The 20,706-nt window shown below is 34.7% G+C and overlaps 3 protein-coding genes across 3 annotated transcripts; 1 reads left to right on the top strand and 2 right to left on the bottom strand.

Moving 5' to 3' along the window:
• The first annotated feature begins 762 nt into the window (after positions 1-762).
• Positions 763-3,487, top strand: LOC136797492 (centrosomal protein of 83 kDa-like). Its single transcript, XM_067054068.1, has 2 exons — positions 763-1,458; positions 2,772-3,487. The coding sequence occupies exons 1-2, from the start codon at positions 837-839 to the stop codon at positions 3,413-3,415; spliced, it is 1,266 nt and encodes a 421-aa protein (XP_066910169.1). The 5' UTR covers positions 763-836; the 3' UTR covers positions 3,416-3,487.
• Positions 3,488-4,784: 1,297 nt separating this feature from the next.
• On the bottom strand, positions 4,785-17,350 carry LOC136797446 (dynein intermediate chain 3, ciliary-like). Its single transcript, XM_067054021.1, has 14 exons — positions 17,105-17,350; positions 15,305-15,466; positions 14,463-14,581; positions 12,184-12,326; positions 11,646-11,759; positions 11,102-11,206; positions 10,428-10,705; positions 8,254-8,307; positions 7,749-7,792; positions 6,707-6,842; positions 5,960-6,106; positions 5,650-5,741; positions 5,095-5,198; positions 4,785-4,942 (listed from the first exon to the last, which is right to left on the bottom strand). The coding sequence occupies exons 1-14, from the start codon at positions 17,285-17,287 to the stop codon at positions 4,785-4,787; spliced, it is 1,839 nt and encodes a 612-aa protein (XP_066910122.1). The 5' UTR covers positions 17,288-17,350.
• A 604-nt stretch (positions 17,351-17,954) lies between these two features.
• LOC136797494 (cilia- and flagella-associated protein 97-like) lies at positions 17,955-19,768 on the bottom strand. Its single transcript, XM_067054070.1, has one exon. It carries the CDS (start codon positions 19,697-19,699, stop codon positions 18,590-18,592), a length of 1,110 nt encoding a protein of 369 aa, XP_066910171.1. The 5' UTR covers positions 19,700-19,768; the 3' UTR covers positions 17,955-18,589.
• Between the last annotated feature and the right edge of the window lie 938 nt (positions 19,769-20,706).

Below are 20,706 nucleotides of genomic sequence, written 5' to 3' on the forward strand. Positions count from 1 at the left end.
TTTATAAGGAACCTTAACTTTGCTCTGAGCCTGGAGTTCCTTATTTTTACAGAGAATTTCAGCCTCAAAGTTCCTTATCGAGTTCCTTATTTACTAAGCTGCTAACTTAGGATTTGTTAAGTATGCAAATTCTGTATCTACATTCTTTTCACTTTTTTCACCTTTTTACACATTCAATGTCGTTTCAGCAATATTTTATCATCTTTTTGTTTGGGTTATTGTAAATAATATACAAGTTCAAGTCTAACTCTTACTGTTCCTTAACTTGATTTCTTATTCTGAGCCTGAGCAGTTCCTTAACCATTCCTTATTTTTTGGCCCGTTTTCAGCCTCAAGTTCCTCATAAACGTGTTCCTATAAAAAACGTGTATTAGGAATAAAATATGAGAGCATAGAAATTAGGTAGGTAGCACAGGCATTTTAATCTCGAGGATTGAGTAAGTGTTTGAGTAGTATTTTTACTACCATTTTATATATTTTATGTTATAATGTATATGTATGTATGGAAAGCCCAGTCAAAGTAAAAGCTGTTTACAAAAAAGGTATTCGGTATTTTTGGACCGGACACTATAACTTGTAAAACTTGTAATCTCTTCCACAACTCTCTGCCGAAGTGAAAACTCTGCCAAAAGTGAACAAGATCAAAATTGAAAAAACTGACGTCACTTTTTCTTTTAAAAAGTGATCTGAAACCATTGCATTGAGTTGAGAAAAGTCATGAGAAAATAAGAAAATCTGGAAACGGTCGACAACAGCAGCAATATCGTCGAAAACCACGAATCAAAAATAAAAGGTTAGAATTTCTCCTTGTCGCTGAAGATTTAAGAGAAGAAAAGATGGGTGGTAAAAAGAACAAAAATAAAGAAAAAGGTCCTGGTTTAACACCAGCGCAACGGAAAAATAATGCTCGAAAATCATTGAAAGATCAAGTCGAAATCAAAAAAACCTTGAAAAGTATCCAAGAAATTGAACGAGATGATAAATTATGGGACTCGGAATCTGCGAAACTGGCTGAGCTTGGTAAACAAGTTGAAGAAGGTAAGAAAGATTATGGAAAAGTAGAAAGTGAACGTAATACGAGGTTGTGTACTACTTTTTTCCATACACCTAACTCAAACCAAGAACGAAGAGTCGATTATAAAAAAGCCATGACGAACTTAGACCATGTCAACATGCTCCTGAAGGAAGACTTGGGTAAGGAAACAAAGAAATACGCCTCATGGTATAACGCTTGTGTTCATATGTTGGATAAAGAGAAAATAGCCAAGGAGAAATGCCAGTTATTCCATACAAGTGATAAAGGAAAGATAGAGGATCTGGTCGAAGAAAAAAGAAACGCAGAATCGAAGCTGAAAGAATTGAAAGGCATTTATCAACAAATGGCGGAGCTTGATAGGGAACGACAAATCAATAATGTCAATTTGACTTTAGAAGAATATATGACGCTCAAGCATAACCGTAAGTCACTGCCTCGCCGTTTCTATCTTCGCTCGTTCGTTTGAATAATAGTTTCGCCGTTCCTATATTTGCTCGTTCGTTCAAATAATAATATCGGAGTTCCTATAATTGCTCGTTTGTTCGAATAATAGTCTCGCCGTTCCTATAATTGCTTGTTCGTTCGAAAAATAGTTTCGCCAATCATATATTTTCGCGTTCGTTCGAATAATAATCTCGCAGTTACTATATTTGCTCGTTCGTTCGAATAATAATATTGGCGTTCGTATATTTGCTTGTTCTTTCAAAAAATAATATCGCCAATCATATATTTTCTCGTTCGTTCTAATAATAATCTCGCCGTTACTATATTTGCTCGTTCGTTCGAATGGTCATCTCGCCGTTCCTATATTTGTTCATTCGTTCGAATAATAGTTTTGCCGTTCCTATATTTGCTCTTTCGTTAGAATAATAGTCTCGCCGTTCCTATATTTGCTTGTTCGTTCGAAAAATAGTTTCGCCAATCATAGTATATTTTCTCGTTCGTTCGAATAGCAGTTCCGTTTCTATTGTGTATTACTTGGCCGATTCCGTGTGACGTCATTTTCACCCACGATCAGCCCTTTTGGTAGAAAGAATATGTACAGGATGATTTATTAACACCTTGATAGCTCAAAATCTTTAAATATTTACCGATTGGACCTACACATAGTTTCTTGTTTGATTTTGGTTCGTGGGTGAAATTTATGTCAGTTATAAACAGGCAGCTTGCTTGAAGTTTGCTTGAGGATAGTCCCTAACTGGATTTTGGTGAATCGGTCAATATACCTTATCGGCCCTAATTCAACGCCGGCCCCTTTTACGCCGGCCTTTATTACGCCACAGCCGCCACAGCCTGATTTTGGGCTTACGCCAATTAGGGCCGTTAATAACACCAAAATTTGTAAAAATGGCTACTTATGCTTCAAATTAGTAAATAATGACAAAAATTTACATTCAAATGTCATTTTTCAGTAGTAAACTGTTGAAAATTCCATCGAAAATCACTGATTTTTAAATCTGAGTTTTAAATATGGAGTAAAACAATGGATAATCTTCCTCTTCAAATCATACCGAAAATCCTTTAAATTGAGAAATAATGATAAAAAATTAACGCCACTTTTAGGTTAAAATTGCAAATCTTGGCCTTTTTTACGCTGGCCCTTTTAACGCCGGCCATTATTACGCCACAAGCCCAAAAATAACGCCAATAAGGGCCGGTGTTAAAAGGGCCGATAAGGTACATAAAATTCGAGAATTTTCAATGCCTTTTTCATTCATTCTTTTTTGGAAATCAGGTTCATCGAGAAGTATAGACGAATTACGAAAGCTCTTGAAACAGGTCAACACACAATCGCGACAGATACAGAAGGAGTTGGAAAACCGTCGTACAACCTGTCAAAAGATTAGTAACCAGATTAAACAAAATGAAATCGCCTCCGTGGAGGAACACCAACGATATAAAGACATCGTGGTGGAGAACAAAAAACTAATGGCGAAGCTGGAATATTTGAATAAGAAACAACACTCCGTCGCAGAGGAAAAGAATCAAGCTTTGATTGACATGGAACGTGAAAAAGAACGAGCATATCATGAAAGTAAAGAAACGATCGAAATCGAGGAAAGGATCAAACAATTACGACTTCAACACGACTTAGATAGAGCCTCCGAAGCTAAATACGAAGAGATTTTACAAGCAGCCAAGGAACAGGACTGGGCACAAGACGTGGCTTTGAAGCATGAACGAGACAATATCACATCGTTGACGGAGAGAATTTGTATCGAGAAAAGGCTGGTCAACACTCAACAAAAACAACTAGAGCAAGTAAATGGGTATAACGAGGACATGTTACGATATGTTGATAAAACCACATACAAAATGGTAGAGGAGTTCCACGATGACGGGAAAAGACATTGGCCATGTGAAATAACACGCCATTAATCATTCATTTCAATATACAGTATAGAAGATTTTGTAATTTTTGGAAAAAATCCCTAGTAATTAAGTATTTAATAAATAAAGTATATTTCAGAATGACCTAATAAGGGTAACATTTAAATGGCTCAAAGTAAAACAAGTTCTAACCGAAAGATTGTGCTACAAAAAAGGAATTTCTTCTTTAAAGGTTTTATTTTTACATAAGTGTTCCCGTTTCATATCAGACACATATTTCATATCTAGGGCAGTGTCTGCCTTTTGTTATATTATGCTGGTATAAGCGAGAAAATATTTTTCTTTTCCTCTCTCTGAACAATCTTGCTCCACATCCGTGTCAATCCAATGTGAAAAAGCTTGTGAATTAAAATTGACGAGTAAAGCAAACGATTTCACTCTTATTTAAAAACAAAACCTTTAACAGGTCAACAATTTTCATTTTTGGATGATTTATCATGAGGTTAAAGTATAAACCAGTGTTCACTTTTAATTAAGCTAAATCGTAGAGCTTAAATCTTAGAGGGCTAAAGTTTTTTGTTTATAACATACGAGGTATGGTTCTGCGAGTTGCGAATTGATTCTATTTGGTATTGGTCCAAAGTTTTAAAAAATTTTGAAAATCATTGCCTCTAGCAAACAGAAGGCCGTTATGGAGGCGCTGCTGATTTTTTTTCCGTACATGGACGGAAGTATCATCGACGGTCGGGAGTATCTCATCTTTGTTGTTTGGTTTTGTTTTTTGGAATTGCTTAGGTCAGGGTTGGTAGTAACGGCTTGTCACTGTGCCGGGTGCATACTCGGCGCCTTGGGCCCCGCAGGGTTGCTAGTAACGGCTCGAATTTCAGTCAGGTTAAAAAAGGGGCAATTTTACCCATATTATAATAACATTACCCCCGTCTTTTTTGTCATCTTATAAGTATTTCCAAATTTTGTGTTCTGTTGTGCGAGTGTGGCTCAACGGATAGCGCGCTGTGTTTCTGATCAGATACTCTTTCATTTGGTGGGTTCGAACCCCGGTCGGGTCGATATTTCAAGGTTTCAGATAAGTTTAAGATACTCCCGTCCGTCGATGATACTCCTGACCGTCAAGATGAGATACTACCGACCGTCGATGATACTTCCGTCCATGTACGGAAAAAATTTGCGGAGGCGCTATCAGTCCTCCTGATTACTCATGATCCATTACGACTGTGAAATGGCCTATATACGAGGTATGGTTCTGCGAGTTGCGACTTGATTATATTTGACGAGTTACGACTTGATTATATTTGGCGAGTTACGACTTGATTTTTTTGGCGAGTTATGAGTTGCACTTTTAGCACATCTATTCACTTGATGTTTGAATACAACTATACCGCCCAATAAAAATGATTAATTAACTTACGCCGTTGGACGATTGGTTGGTCCTTTCATCGCCATCTTCTTCATTAACTGATCTCTCATCGCCCGCCTCGAACGGTAAGCGGTCGTTTTGGATCGCCTCTTTCGCTTTCTCGAAAGCTTCGTTCCGCTCACCGAATTTCTTCTGACGACCTGTTGTTGTAAATAGAAAAGTGTGAAAAATGAATAAACCATTTTGTTAAGGGAAAAACATTTCGTATGCTAATCAGAGGTATCCGCTTTTTAAAGTGTCAACTAATTGGAGGCTCTAAAAAACTGACCAGTCAGTGAAAAATTATTAATACCATCAATTTCTGCAGTGATCGCATTAAAGAAATCTTCTTCAGCTCTTGCGATGAGATCTTCTTCTTCATCTTCTCCTCGGTGTCCTTCTTCTTCTTGACGCTCTCTAAGGGAAATGTTCGGACGGTGAAAGTAAAGAGAAAGTTGTTCAAAAGTCTTTTGTGAACAACCAAAAGTTTCGACCTACAAAATGGAGGACGATCGTGCCAATTTCCCGTACCCGTTTGCTGAATCGGATTTTTTTCCGATTTTTATGATGGCTTTGCTTGTATTGGTTTAGAAATCACGAGAAAGCAATTATTTTAGGTGTAAAAAAGGCGCGTTATTCGAATGCTAGAAATAGTTTGCACTCTACCAGAGAGACTCGGGAAAGTGCCACTAGAGTTTTGACGAGAATTTTCTTGGTTTGATTCAGTTGTAGCCTAAAAGTAACATGCGCCGAGAAAAAAATGTTTAAAATTAATTCATCACCGGTCCCTTAAAGCCGACCACGCCGCTAAGGGTTGAAAGGTGTATTAGAGAAATTGCGGTAAAATGAAAGAAAAACGACAACCTACTTTTCCTGTTGACTTCTAGATCGTTCTTTCAAGCGCATTTCACGATGTCGTGCTTCTAAAATCTTCTCTCGTTTTGTTTCACGTTCAAACATCTACAAACAATAAGGAAGAGATAATGATCAATACAAACAGTTCACCAAATTGGGTGATCATAACTTAAAACGATAAAAACTACTGAAGACATTAATTCCAAAAAGACGACAATACAAAACACTTGACAATTCTACTGCATATTTGAGCCTTCGAGCAAATTATTTGATCCATCATTTCAATAAAATGATCGCATATAAGCGAGAAAAAAGGGACTGACCGCATTTATTGCTGACTTTTCGTGACGAAGTAGTGTGCACAAGCTATCTGATAGCTCAATAAGTGTAGTTGTCCCTTGATGCGAACCGCACGCAACTAAACGACCTTGATCTTGTACTTTGATGGAGTTCAGTGGCTCGTCACAAACCTATGGAAGAAGAAAACAAGCTTCAGGAGCCTATAAATTGACTTATAATAATAAAGTTTATGTTTCATAATGTTTTTGTGAGTGAGTATCTTAAGAAGACTCGATTTGAGCTTGGACAAAATCTGCAAATAACAAAAATCGTCAAAGCAGCGATATTAATGTGATTTAAAAGTTAAAAGGTCTTAGATAATAAGTCAATCTGTTTCGTCGAGAGGGGCTTGTTTTAAAACCTGAGTAAAGTCGTAAAATTAAATGTTCATCGGATAATTCCCATAGAGAAACGTAAGTCCTGAGTTCTTTTAATTTATGTCAATTTGCAAGGTCAATAGCACACCGCTATGCAAACGTCATAATTATTACTTTTAACATTTGACCGAAATTCAATCCCATGATCCTTTTCATTTTGATTCGTAATGCGTGCAAGTCATTACTTTTGTATTGCCAATAAGTGTAATTAACTTGCAAAAGCATTTAATGCAAAAGATGATGGGATTAAAACTCGGATAACCAGTAATTTTTATGTCTATTTTTAGAATAACTTCAACTCTTTGTCTCATTATTTGAGTAAAATAATGACAGTCGAAGCACGCCTTTACTAACCTGAATGCTTAGTGTTGGTTCATTTTGTTTGAAGAGGTAATCCCATACGTCCAACACACCATCCATACGGCTACTGTAAAACACACCAGGGCGAACTGGACTCCAACAACCGTCTGTCAAACATGACATGTGCATTCTGCGAAAAACGAATGGATTTCAAGCAAAATAGTTCAAAATAATTCCATTGTAAAGTTGGAAAGCAAAAAATTATCTAAATTACAATGGAAGGGTAACCCATTAAATGCCACTGGCATCATGTAAGGTTGCTCGACTTTTCGGTCCTATGCCACCCTGTTTTTTACCCGCCCGAATAAAAAGTGAAGTCTAAATTGACACTTATTGCTTAGTTCGGGTGTGTAGGCGCATTTGAAATCATAGAATATTAAACAATTTATAGGTTACGAAGTTATAGCATTTACAGTAATGGTTTAATGCAAACTATTATTTTTATACTGAAATCACTTAAAATAGAGTCATGTCGGCTAATACACTCTTCTCGAGATGCATAAATTTATTGTTGTCCTCGTTTTCAAACAGATTTCATTGCTATAAAATTACATATTCACAATGATAATTGTGTTGTTTACACCTCATGAGACATTTTGAATTTCAAGTACTTTTGTTTTAGAGTTAATGTTTGCCTCTTGGGAATTTAAATTGATTTAAATGTATAATTTCAAAGCAATGAAATCTGTTTGAAAACGAGGACAACAATAAATTTATGCATCTCGAGAAGAGTGTATTGCAACCGACGGGTAAAAAACATCGTAAAGGGGCTAGTTTAGTTGACTGAAAAGTATCTTCTACTCAAATTAAAGAAATGTACACAGAGAAATTCGACGTAATGTAACTTTGTTCACAATTCGACGACATGATTCTTGAATAATTTGAATAGCATAAATTGTCATAACAATAATATTGTTATACAAGTTCGCAGGCCACCGTGCGATCACATGGGACTCTATGAACCGCTCTTTGTTCGGTTTACAATTTTAAGATAGTTTTTTCCTAGGGCTCCCCCTCTATCCCGAATATTTCTTACTTTGTCCACATGATAGACGAGTCGCGAAGATCTTCGGACCAAAGCTGGAAAAAAACAACGTAGATTTCTTTATTTCATATCACATTTTCATCATGTAGATTATTAGAACTTTTAGACAAAGGGAGAATCGTAACAAACCATGATAAAATGAAACAAAAAATAATTAATGGGCTTTTCCAAAAAAAAAACCGTTTACCCCCTGTTGAGGAAGGTCCATCCCTTTGTGGCTGGAAATGATATAACCCCCTGGAATTCCAGGCAATTTTAGGTTTAGACCCCTCTGGAATTTCAGTTATTTTTGACAGATTTTTGTATCTCCCTATGGAATTCTGCCACATATCAAACCTTACCCCTTGGAACGGAAATGGACCTCCTCAACAGGGGTTATACGTTTTTTTTTCTGGAAAAGTCCAATCATTCACAGCAAGGACAGGTAACTATATCAACGATTGACTAAATATGATTGATAATAATTACTTTGTGCAAAAAATATCTTTGTACATACCCTAGCAACCCAATCTCCAACTGTCAAGAAATTCTTCGGGAAAAATGGATTTCTCTAGAAAAAAAACATGTCATGAAATCATTCATTAACAGTATATCATAAAATAAAAATAGATAATCGATATGCATACCGTATTACTTCGAATAAACGCCCCTTCCTTAACGCCCCTCCTTTGTGGAAAAATTTAATAAACGCCCGGGGGCGTTTAAGGGCATGTTTTTTTTTGACTGTACCAAAATCAGGTTTTCGAAAATCGTGAAAATCACTTTATTTTAATTATTTCGTCATTCGCATGATGAATTTTCCCAAAATTTTGATATGTATTGAAATTTGGGAAGGGCTTTAAAATGAGCTATTTGAAATTTCAAAATTCGGAGTATTTCAGGATTAATTAATCATGGAGTGTTTTGGATCATATCTCACTCCATGACTCATTATTCGGTCCTGAGGAGGTTTCTATGCATTCCTGAGGTAGCCTAAAATCATAAAATAGCCTGAGGAGTAATTTTTTTAAAGGCCGGAGTGAGTTATGATCAAAACAAACAAAGGACTTTTTTAATCATTTTTCACTCATTTTAACAATTCCCGTTTTCTTTAGTTCGTTCCTTTCTTATCAACTAAACAAAAATCTCAAACCACTTCCCCGATAGATAGACTTGTCAGGAAAATATATACGATTAGAATTAGCACCTAGATTTCAAAAATGATCAATTTGATCCCATTTTCCTCCGGTTATTTCCAAAAAAAAGAGGTCGATGTGAAAATTCAATCCTTTGGCTACACCCTGATATAAGTTTCGTATATAAATTGGACACGACAAAGGTCAAATATAGAGCCGACTTTATAAATCCGAAATAGACTATGATTTTTTTCATCCTGAAATACTCCGGGATTCAACAAGCGATATCTTAAGTTCCATAAAAGCTATTAAGATGGGACAAAAAGTATCTGACAGAGCTACTAATCTATTTTCTTATTTTTGAATAACGATAAGAAAGGGTTCAGCTGTCTCTGTTAGTGCCGATTTGAACCGGGTTGGTTGACAATCGGCATTTTGGTACAGTCAAAAAAAAACATGTCCTTAATCGAAGTAATACAGTATTCATATTAGTATTTTGGTGATCAATCAGAAATTTTAGAAATGCTTAAATTTAAACTTGTGATTACCTTCAGGGGCCTAATTTAAACATATCTCACCTTGTTAATTTTTCAAACTTTTTTCTAGACCCTTAAACCTCATAAGGAGACCTTTGTTGTAAAATGAAATAAAAGTCTCTTGTTTTCTTTCTTTAACAGACATTTTTATTTGAACCTTATCATCAACATAAAAATAATGTGCAATCTGATTGGCTAAAAACGCGTACATGAATGATGTATTTCATATTGTACCGTACAAATACAAGACCGCGTTCAAAAAAGGGGTCTGGTAAGCGAGAGACACTCGTACAATTATAGATTATATTTATTCTCGTTCAGAGTTTTCTATATTTTTAAATATGAAAAACATGACGAAAATTCTGAACTCGAAAAGTATATTCCATATAGTATTCTGTACCGCGTGTTAACTTATTTGTATCTTCAGTTTGCATCTGCAATTTCAAAACCAACGCCAAATAAGCAATACTTCAAACATAGTGGGCAACACCCCTCCAACCCCCACCTGAAAAAGGTCACCCCCACCTACATAGGGTTACCCCCACCTGAAATCTCATATCAGATATCAGCCCAACCCCCACCTTTTTCAGCAACCCCCACCTAAATTTGTAAAATCTTCGAACCCCCACCTGAAAATTCAGTTTATCCTTTTTTCCTTTAGGAAACATATGTCATAGGTAATGGATATAAAGAGATGTGCTTTGTTTAAACACTCACTCATTAAAATTAGTCATTTGTTTATATTTTTATCTAGTATAGTATGTGGAAAGTTGAAAAAGACAAAAAAGTACAAAATCAAACAAAGTTAAATACAGAAAACTTGATAACCCCCACCTGAAAAATGTTACCCCCACCTACATAGGGTTACCCCCACCTGAAATTTCTCATCAACCAAACCCCCACCTATTTTTAAAAATCTGAAAATCCTCAACCCCCCCCCCCAGAATCCTGGGGGGGGTGCCCACTATGTCAAATAAGTTTGTATTTTAATGATGTTTAAAATTTAAAGTACCACTCACCTGCAGGGCATAAATGGGTCCATAATGTTGACTAAACGAGCATACAATTTTATCAGCTGGTGTTTTTGCTTTACGATTACAAGATAACACAACCCCCTGTTCGGTACCGACCATAAATTTGGTAGGCATAGTTGGCTCGTACTCGAGCACTAATCCACCCATTGGCTTGTTTTCTTTAGGATTTTTATTAAGGTATAAGTGTTCTGTTGGTTCACCCAGCTTTCGGATATCCCACCAATAAATATATCCATCTGTACTGGTTGTAAAACATTCGGTACCTGAGAGATACAAATAAAGTCATTAAAGATAAGTACCTTTTTGGCAATTTTGTAAATATCGATATTTCTATGGTCTAGCATGCTAAAAAAATAATTCCAAGAAAGTAAAAAATAAGCAAAAAGTAATGGATGGACAAATTGATATTATCCCGTAACAATTGTCGTATTATCATACATCATCCATATTACTGTATTACACGATTTGTAAACGCCTCCAGCCTAATATATTTGTTATAATTGTTACTTTGTCAGCTTTAATGGTTGGATATAATGAAATTGTCTCGATCTGACCTCATTTCATTCATTGCTCAAATTCAAGACACTAACAACCAATCGGGCTGGAGTCAGCAAGGCGAATCCCCCAAATGAAAACGTAAACAAATAATTCTTACTTACCTGTTTTAGACTGAATAAACTTGACATCGTATACTGGGTCACGGTGACTTTTCTCAATAGGGGTGACTTCGACTGGTTGTGAGCCTTTCCTTGTGTCCCAGAATCCTATAAATTTCAAATATTTTAGGGTTGTTGAATTGGTAAACATTTCGACATTTCGAACTCTATCTATCCAATCTTGACCTCTATACAGTACAAATAACTGAAAGTTTGAAGCAAAACCACACGTTGCATTCAAAATTGAGAATTAAAAGCAGTGGAGTGAAAAAAAAAGAAAAGAATGAACTAAATACAAAGTTGCCACGATGTATATTTTTTGCCTAGAAATGAAAGAACCAACCTTTTAAATTGGTAGCATGGCGTTCTAAAGTTACTTTAGAACGCCATGATTGGTAGACATTATGTTTTGAAAAACTAATTTCCCTTAAAACAAAAACACAAGGGAACCGTCCCCATGGGGCCCAGCCTGAAAACCAATCAGTTGTCCACATGTAAAGCAGTTCCAATGTGTCAAGGCTTAGGGTATTAGTCGAGAAAACCTTACCTAATTGACCGTTATAGCTACCAGCTACAAGAACATGTGCATCTTTTGGGTTATATTCAATACTGACTAATGGTGAAACTGGTTTCAATGTGAAATCTGGTTTGTTTGGATTTTCTAAAATTGCAGGAAAAAAATTAGATATGAGTGAAGAATCCATCCCTTGTGTATGGTACAAGACTCGAAATAACGATTCCAAGTGGGTCGGACAAAATGTCCGATCAGGGTTGCTTTAGCTTGAAAATTATGATTTTTAGGTCGGACATGAAGCTATTTGGGTCGGACAATGTCCGATGTCCGACCGTTATTTCGAGCCCTGATGATATATTGAGTATCTCCTGACCAAAGCGCAACTTTTAGCCTCTATTACCGTGCAAAAATAATACAGATTTTATTCTAAAAATACTTTGGTTTGCCTTTGTACCTATTCAATCAAATTACTTTGTGTCCCTTCTGTTGTTTTGTAAAACTATACAATGACCATTTCTTTATCAGACAGAATTTTTAGAAGTGTTCTTTGAACATAAAATAACAAACAAACCTATATCCCAAATATATGAATCGAAGCACGTGTCAGGACTAGCTTTTTGAAATTCGAGAACAGAATATGCAATAGCCAGCTTCTGTGCACCATCTGGAAACCATGAGATTTTGGTGGCTGTCCTTTTAATATCATTAGGATCTCTAAGAAAAAAGGTCGTAAAAATTGAAGGTTTGAAACAAAACAAACATATTTTAGAATTATAGATCAAGAATAAAGAAGAATGAAATTTTTTTCTAAAAATTGAGAGAGAAACTAAGAATCAATGGCCCATGGGAAATGCTCATGTTATTGTTTCTTTTCTTTTAAGTCGATGTATAGAAGAATGATTTTTGATATTTGGCTTAGAGGATACCTTTTATGGTCCTAAGAAACACCTCCAAAGTAATTGACCCAATTATCTTCTAGGCTGCTGGCATCCACAAACGGATTCGTGCTCCTTATAGAGAATGCTTAATAAGCGATATTTCCTTTGTCCAGAGATTTGCTGCCTTTAGCCGATATACGGCTAAAGACATTTTTAGCTGGCAAGTGTCTACAAATATAACATTACGTAATATTTAAATTTTCTATGAGACACCAAATCATAGATTGGAAAATATATTTGAATTTCGAAAAAAAAGTAGGCGGAAGGAAGTTTGCTTGTTTTTCTTCCTCCTTTCTTGTTTAATGTGGAGATTTTGTAAAATATTAGAAAATAGATTTATTGAATTTAAGTGCCCTGATGTATCTTCTGTGTGCACCAACAAAATTTTGCTTCATAAAACTACATTTTCATGCTTGATTTTGGACTTGTATGAGTGTATAATTTTTTACCACACTGGAATCGTTGAAATTTACAGATATGTTGCAGATTATTTCAAGATATTTTTGTATATACAGTACATTTTGGGGGTTATATTGAATATTTCTGACATTACTTCTTTATGATTCTACAAAAGGGAGTCATAGTGTCCTCCTGGGTTGGTTCCCCCCACTAAAAATCAAAATTTTTCTCCATTCCCCCCTCTTTTATTTCCCCCACCATATTTCAAAATTTTTCGGTTCCCCCCTCTTTTTTGAATTCCCCCAGCTATTTGAAGATTTTGCGGTTCCCCATATGGTTAACATAAAAATGCCTGTAAATCAAGTTTGAAATTTTGGAAAGCTTGAAAAAATAGCCTTGAAAGTGCTGGAAAAATGAAATTGTATTTAAAAGTTGGTTTATCCCAAAAGATTTGCTGATTTTATTGCTTAAACAGGTTTTGCAACAAGATCACCTTGAGATCAGTGAAGTTCCCCCAGTCAAAATCTCCTAAATTTATGGTTTTCCCCCCTCTTTATTTTCCCCCAGCAAATTTCAAATTTTTCATTTTCCCCCATACTTTAAAAAAAGGGCCAAAATCAGAATCCCCCCCCCTTTATAAAGGGGGGGGGGAGGACACTATGGGAGTGTTGTTATTCCCTTGTTAAATGTTAAAACAAACAAAACTTTTCTTCAGCTTTGGCATTTTACTTTTCGATACTGTGTGGCCTTTGTGTTTAGTTTTTTCATGTACTTAACTTCAATTCTTTGAAAAGATTGGAGTGTTTTTGGTTGTTTTCTTTCACTTTTTTGTTCATATTTGTATTTTTGAGTTTCGACCGAAGAGCTGAAGGAAAAGATTTGATAAATTTACAGACCAGATATCTTATAAAAGTGAAATTCAAAAATAAATTTACAGACTGTAGAAAATGCGCGCATCATATTGTTTTTTATCTTTCTTTCTGTTTTGTTTTTCTGGTCTGGGATTCGAATTTCGAATGTAAACATTCTATTGAAAACATTTGAAACGATTGTTTTTGCGCGCACATCAATGGCAATCAAATTATTACCTCGCCAAGATTCTGTGAAATACATCGAATTAAAAAAACCAAACCGGAAAGCGGTTGGTAGATCATTAAGCAGACCTATACTACCTAGGGTTTTGTAGAGGTCTGCGATTCAGACTAATTATCTTCCGAAGCTGAGATATTCGACTTTAAATTTTTAAATTTATACTTGAAAACAATAGAAATTCAACTTAAAGACTGTATAAAGACTCATTTTTAGAGATTTCAAAGTCAAATATCTCAGCTTTGGAAAGAAAATTGGGTCAAAAGATTTAAAAGTGTCTCTCTGGACCATAAAACGTATTTCTAAGCCAAATATCAAAAGTCATCTGATAATCCCTTAAGGCTAATCAATATCCTACAACTTTTAATTAAATATAGTGAAGTTATATGCATTGAAGAAAATACAAACTACAAATGAAATATACCTGAATACATTGATTGTTTTTGCTGAGGGAGTTTCATTGATACAGTCTCCTATGACATTACCAAAATATTCTTCATAGATGTCAATAGCATTGTTTTGTTGTATACATCTTTCCATTACCTACAAAGAGAAAAGGTGTCAGATTTCAGACAGAACTGAGTTTATGTAACAGAGGAATCGAGAGCGACAGTAAGTGAGAGAGTTGATGTACGGCTCTATATAGTCTTTGCTCACCTAAACACACTACAATATTTTGGTGTTTTTACCGTCATCGGGCAATGTGGACAGTGATTTATATGACATGTCAACTTTGCTTTATACCCTCTCCTTCGATTTATCTCGAATACATAAACGCGCCAGAATCAAATTTTCTGACCGTCATTTTAGTATTGCACGTTAGGATGGGAATGCATGTTTCTATATTTTAAGTCCTTTCCTTACTTTAAAAGAAAGACGATTTTCCAAAAGAACTTACGTCATTGATAAAAGGTTTAAGCCACTAGAGGACGTTTTGAAACAAATGGAAAACGAAGAAATAACAAAAACAGAAAATGGGAAACTAGGAAACATCATCTCAATGATGGTCAAAATTATATGGGGCAAATTTCCTGGTATAAATTTCTAGTGGGGAATTTTTCCAGGTGGAAATATTTATGGTGGGATATTTTTTTTCCAGGGAGAAAATTCTGAGGGGAAAATTTCCTATAATCAAATAAATACCTATATAAGGTAATTACTAATAAGAACTGCAGCTAGGCGCTCCCAATGAAGAGGTAACCCCTTTGTTAATTTGCTGAAAACTGAGGACGAAGACGTGGTTTATTTAGTTTGAAAAGAACTTACATCTCCTAAATTTTGAATAGTGTTTATGTATTGTTCATCTTTCTCGATTTTCTTTCGAAATCTCATTGTTTGTTCAATTTCAGCAGGGTTTATATCTTTTGGCCAACCACCTTCAGTGTGATTCATTCCACGATTCTCACATTCAAAACGCTCTGTGTTCACCTAAAAAAGGAATCAAAAACTTTAAACATGTAGTGTAAATCGAATTTTGTTTAGTTATGAATAAAAACAGTCTCACTTGGTCATGACAGGGATATGTTATAGCGTAGCTGGATGAAGGACGAGAATTCCTTAGCGGATTGCTTCTTTGTCTTTTCTATTGTAAACTGTTCATAATAGAAACCCATCTCTGTCCCCTTGAGTGTTCTGTTTTTATAAGAAAAATGAAGCAGACAAAGTATTCATGCAGTACGTTTGCATATATTTTGCTATGATGTTCCCGCTTTTCATCAAAATAATATTTGCAAAAGATACCCCGAAAGCTTCTTTGTAAATGAAATCTAATTTTATCAGCGTGTGTTATGAATTTGAGAATTTTTCATGATTTCTCTTTAAAAATTTCGGATGTAAATATTTTGACAAATATTGTTTCAATTGACTTGAAATTTTTTCCATAATCAGACATACCAACTTGCTATCTGAAAATATGAGTTAGAGAGTGAGGCACCCCGCGGTGTAGCGCGGTATTTCAAATGAAAAAGAGCTATCTATAATCTTACAGAATAAATTTCTTATAACTTTACTAATGAAAACAATGTTTTTCATTTTTTTAAATTGTCATTCACCAATGTTTTACAGACCCTCTTGATAATTAAAAGTTTTTAATCGTGAACAATAAATGCAGCAGCAGAATCATTGGCTAAAAAGAAATCCAAATTTCACGAATTTGTAATTAAAAAAGTTTAATTTCATATCAAATTTTAATGTCAGGGACAGAGATAGAACAAGGCTTTTTCAAATGTGCGTTATCCAGCTACGCTATAACATATCCCTGGTCATGATAACCTTCCTGGGCAAGGTACTTGGGGAAAAAGGGGTACAGGGATGTGTCGCGTAGGGTCGCAAAAACACCAAAATAGAAAAATCAGTTCCATCAATAAAGGGGAATTTGAGAAAAATATGGAAAATTCGAGAAAATTTTTGAAATTCAGTACCCCCCACCCCAGAAACAATTTGCTCTCCTCCAAAAACTTTTGGCACATAGCCAGGGCTGACCAAACCCTAAAAATTATTTTATTGTATAAACAGAAAAAAAATGTACAACAAATTAGCCCAGATTTAACTAAAATATTAGTTCTTTCAAATTACAGTAGTAGAGGTGAATAGACTAAAAAATAGCCCAATATTCTTAATGTATTACTATAAAAAACATTGTTGAATTTTGGGACTGAATCCTCTTCATCTGAAATGGAAGAACATTTGAATACTGAATGGGTTAATGAATTAAGACAGAAATACATTTGAAGGGATAAACAGATAGTTTGGAATATTTGGTATGTGGGATCCTTCTATTGTCCTTAGCAAAATCTCAAAATATTTTTGCCTAACTATTTTTCAAAGTTGAGATACAGTATTTAAGTTAAAATTTTTTGGCTTTTAGGATGGAAACAATAGAATTTCAATGTAAGAGTCGTGTAAGAACCCATTTTTAAAAATTTCAAATTTTGATATCTCAATGAAAATTATTACATGAAAATACTTTGACTTTTTACTATGGACCACAGAAGGTTTCTGTAATCTAAATATTTCAAACTATCTGATTATTCCTTTAAGATAAACAAAACTAAAAATGTTTCTTACTTCATGTTCTGACATTTCTTGAACACACTGTATACCAACATGGCATGGATTTCTTTCAATATAATCTTGTGATAAGACTTCATCTGGCAATATGTCAACGTGAAGCTCTGCTGATCTATCTGAAAAATTGCATTGTCGACCAAATTCTGATCTCTTCTTTGTGTAAACGTATACAATCTCCATTTTATTAATCTAGTTGAGTTTTAGTTAAATAAGGTTTATCTTGTTTTTGGTTTCTTTTTTTCCTGTATATAAAAAGAAATAAATGTTGAAGCATAACTCATAAAAAACAACCTAAGAATTTAAGATATATTGGAAATTGTTAAGTTAAAACATGAACATATAAACGACTGGACGTCCATTTTTTGCATTTTTGTAGAAAGCCATCTCAGGAAAGTTACGGGGTGTCCAACTCCAATGCAAACCAATAGCAGATTTTTAGTATTGAATTTAAGATACAAGCGACAAGAAAGCTCACTTCAAAGGGACAATAAAAGATAGATGTCCAGTTGTTTATATGTTCATGGTTAAAGAAGATGATAAACTCTTTTTAACAGAGATGGCTAGTCTATCGCATCACGGAGAGAATTGCTAGGATTTATTTATAAAGAAACTTTGATTTTTCTAGGAGCAAGTTTTAAAAAATGATGTGGCATATTCATCAAAAACAGGAACATGTATTTTGATAAACTTAAACTCTGAATGATGTTTAAGTCAATGATAGAAAAACAAAAGTCAAGATTTTATTTTTTCTATACTAGATTATAAAGAACCTTTTGAAGTTAATTTGTCTTTAAAATCAAAATAAAGAGTGTTAAAATAAAAAAAGGGGTTAATTCTTATATCTGACTTTGATGTTGATATTATACTCAATAATATAAAAAAAATTCTTCTCATTTTAAACTGAAATGCATAATACATATGATACAATAATAATTTAAAAAGTAAATGAATAAAAAAATGACACAAGAAAAAACTCAAACGTAAGGTGTTTAAAATGATGTGCCTTTTTAACTATAGACCACAGTTCAGTAAAGGTGATTTGCTAATCAAAACAAGCAACTAGTATGGTGAGGTCGGGGAAGCAAGAGAATGGTCCTGGCTGAACAAATTCAAATTTTTTGAAGGTGGTGCATAACTTTGCTTAAAAATGCTTCAGCAGGGTGGAAATAGAAATTCAATCTAGTGAAGATATTTGTGGGTTAAAGCTGGTTAGAGAAGGCTTGGGGATGACTTTTAAATCAATCCAAACTATATGGTTAAAGGCAGAGCTAAAAATAAATATAACCCAATATCATCACTATGATCCAGCCTAAAATCTGATAAAGTAGCTGAATGGAAAAAGCTCCAACCAGACAAATTATTATCTTATCAATCAGAATTTCGTTATACCAATCAAATATTTCATGGAATGGGAAAAATCTGATATAAGATAAAAAAGTTCTTTCTTGGTAAATGGTACATTCATATAAGTTTACCCCAACATTACCAACGATCATTCCAGTTTCTTTGACGCTCTAGATTTCCCTTTGTAAGTCTATCCTTGTTTGACTTTTTAGAGCTAGTAGAAGATGCACTCATCATACTTGCTGAATCATCAAAATATTTACTACTTGATGATCGACCAGAAAAGGGGCGTCTTCCATGTGATGCAGATATTGCACTAACCGGTCGAGATGATCTGCCAATTCTTCCAGAAAACTGTTCATGCTTAGAGTGATCAGAAAGAAGGGTGGTTCTTGTTATTCCACTAGACGGTTTAACATTCTGCAACTTGCCTAGTAGACGAAGATTTTCACGTTCAATCTCTAGTTGACGTTTGTTACGATTGATAGATGATGCTGATTGTACCCTAGCCTGAGGTGCTTTCTTTCTTACAATGGCAGGCTTTTTGGCGGACAATTTTGTATGAAGTAATTGCTTTAAAAGCCTTTGATTCTCTTTGTCAATTGATTTAACTTTCTCATTACTAAAGGACATATTCATTCGTGAGGTTGATGAAGAGCCATGGAGACTTGGGACACTAGATTGAGGCCTTTTCCTGATTGAAGATGATGCTCGAGAATTCATTGAAACATGCGATTCTGAGTCACTCTCATTTCCATCAAAAGAAGAATACTCAGATTCATCTCTGTACTCTAACACTGCTGTTCTTGGTCTTGTCTTCTTTCCTGGATTAGATTTTGATCCTTTTTTGAAATGCTTGTTCTTAGTGTCTCCCAATGCTTTCAGCTGACGTTCTTTATCCTCTATCTTATCATTGATTTCAATGACTGCTTTCAAAAGTGAATCAAAATTTACTGATTTTTTAGGTTTAATATATTCCTCTTCTTTTTCATCTTCTATATCTTTATCAGATTCTTCATTTACTGTATTGCCCTTCTCTTCAATATCACTCTTGGAAGAGATTGATACTTCGTCTTCTGATTCAGATTTATCACTGTCTTCATCAGAGTTGGAGGAAGATTGTTGACTTGAACTGTAGGAGTTTGTTTCATCTACATCATCATTATCGTCTGATTCAAAATTGTCACTATCATAGTTTGATTTCTTGTTAATTTCAATATGTCGAATACCTTCTGATTGGAATGACATCGTTTTTACTTTATTCAAATTTTAAATTAACATCTAAATTTAGAAGAGGATATTTTTTCAAATTCTTGATAGCTTTTGACAAATTCTACATTGTAAGAAGTATGAAGAACTAGCTTTCCTGACGTTGTCCCAGACGACTTTTTACCATGATAATTTAAAAGCTCACTAAAAATTAGATAAAACACATTTCAATGTTATAAGTAGTTTAAAGCAAATTCTTGTATTTGTCAACCATCAACCAACCAAATTTTGTTATTCAATTCCTGAGACAGCATTTCGATTTTTAAGGCCTTGTTAATACACTAAAGTAAAAATTATTCCGCACATGTAAATGGGTCAGTGTTTGAGGTCCGGCAAATTTTCCGGGAAATGGCCTATCCGGCGGTTCACGGATCTAGGTGGGTTCCCTCTCCCCTGTAGATCTTTTCAAATTAGTTTTCAAGGTCGGCTTGGCTCAAATTTTTTCATCTATAGCTCAAATTTTAGGCAATTTCTCATAGTTTTTGAGAATGTTAATTTCATTAGAAAGCGTCGGGTTATTTTTTCATGAATCCCTCTAGAAGTGTTTGGCGAGGCATTTCTTTGCTTGCGAGTCAAGTAAACGATATAGCACTTTCGCAGCATTAATCTTTGATACGCATTTCGGTGGGACGCTAGTGTGACTAACTGACATTAGAGACCAACTTACAGTAGCGATTTCATGGTCCAAGTTGCTTATTGATGAAAATCCACTAGCACTACTAGGAAAAATAAAAAGATCTATTCCCTAGCATAGTTTCAATTTCAACCTTCCTTATATTCCTATCCCTATATAAGGGTGTTGAAACTAGATTGGTAGGTATATCGCTATCAGACTGACTTACAAACAGCAACATGACATGTCCATCCAACACACAAACAACTATAACTCATTAAATTAAAAAGTTGAAAATGGCACACTAAGTTAAAAAAGAGGCAGTAATGTTGCATTTCTGAAACTTTCAAAAACAGGCTAGCAACACACAAAA

Source organism: Clytia hemisphaerica, unplaced genomic scaffold (assembly GCF_902728285.1).
Source record: "Clytia hemisphaerica strain Z4C2 unplaced genomic scaffold, Clytia hemisphaerica genome assembly, whole genome shotgun sequence".
Lineage (NCBI taxonomy): Eukaryota > Metazoa > Cnidaria > Hydrozoa > Leptothecata > Clytiidae > Clytia > Clytia hemisphaerica.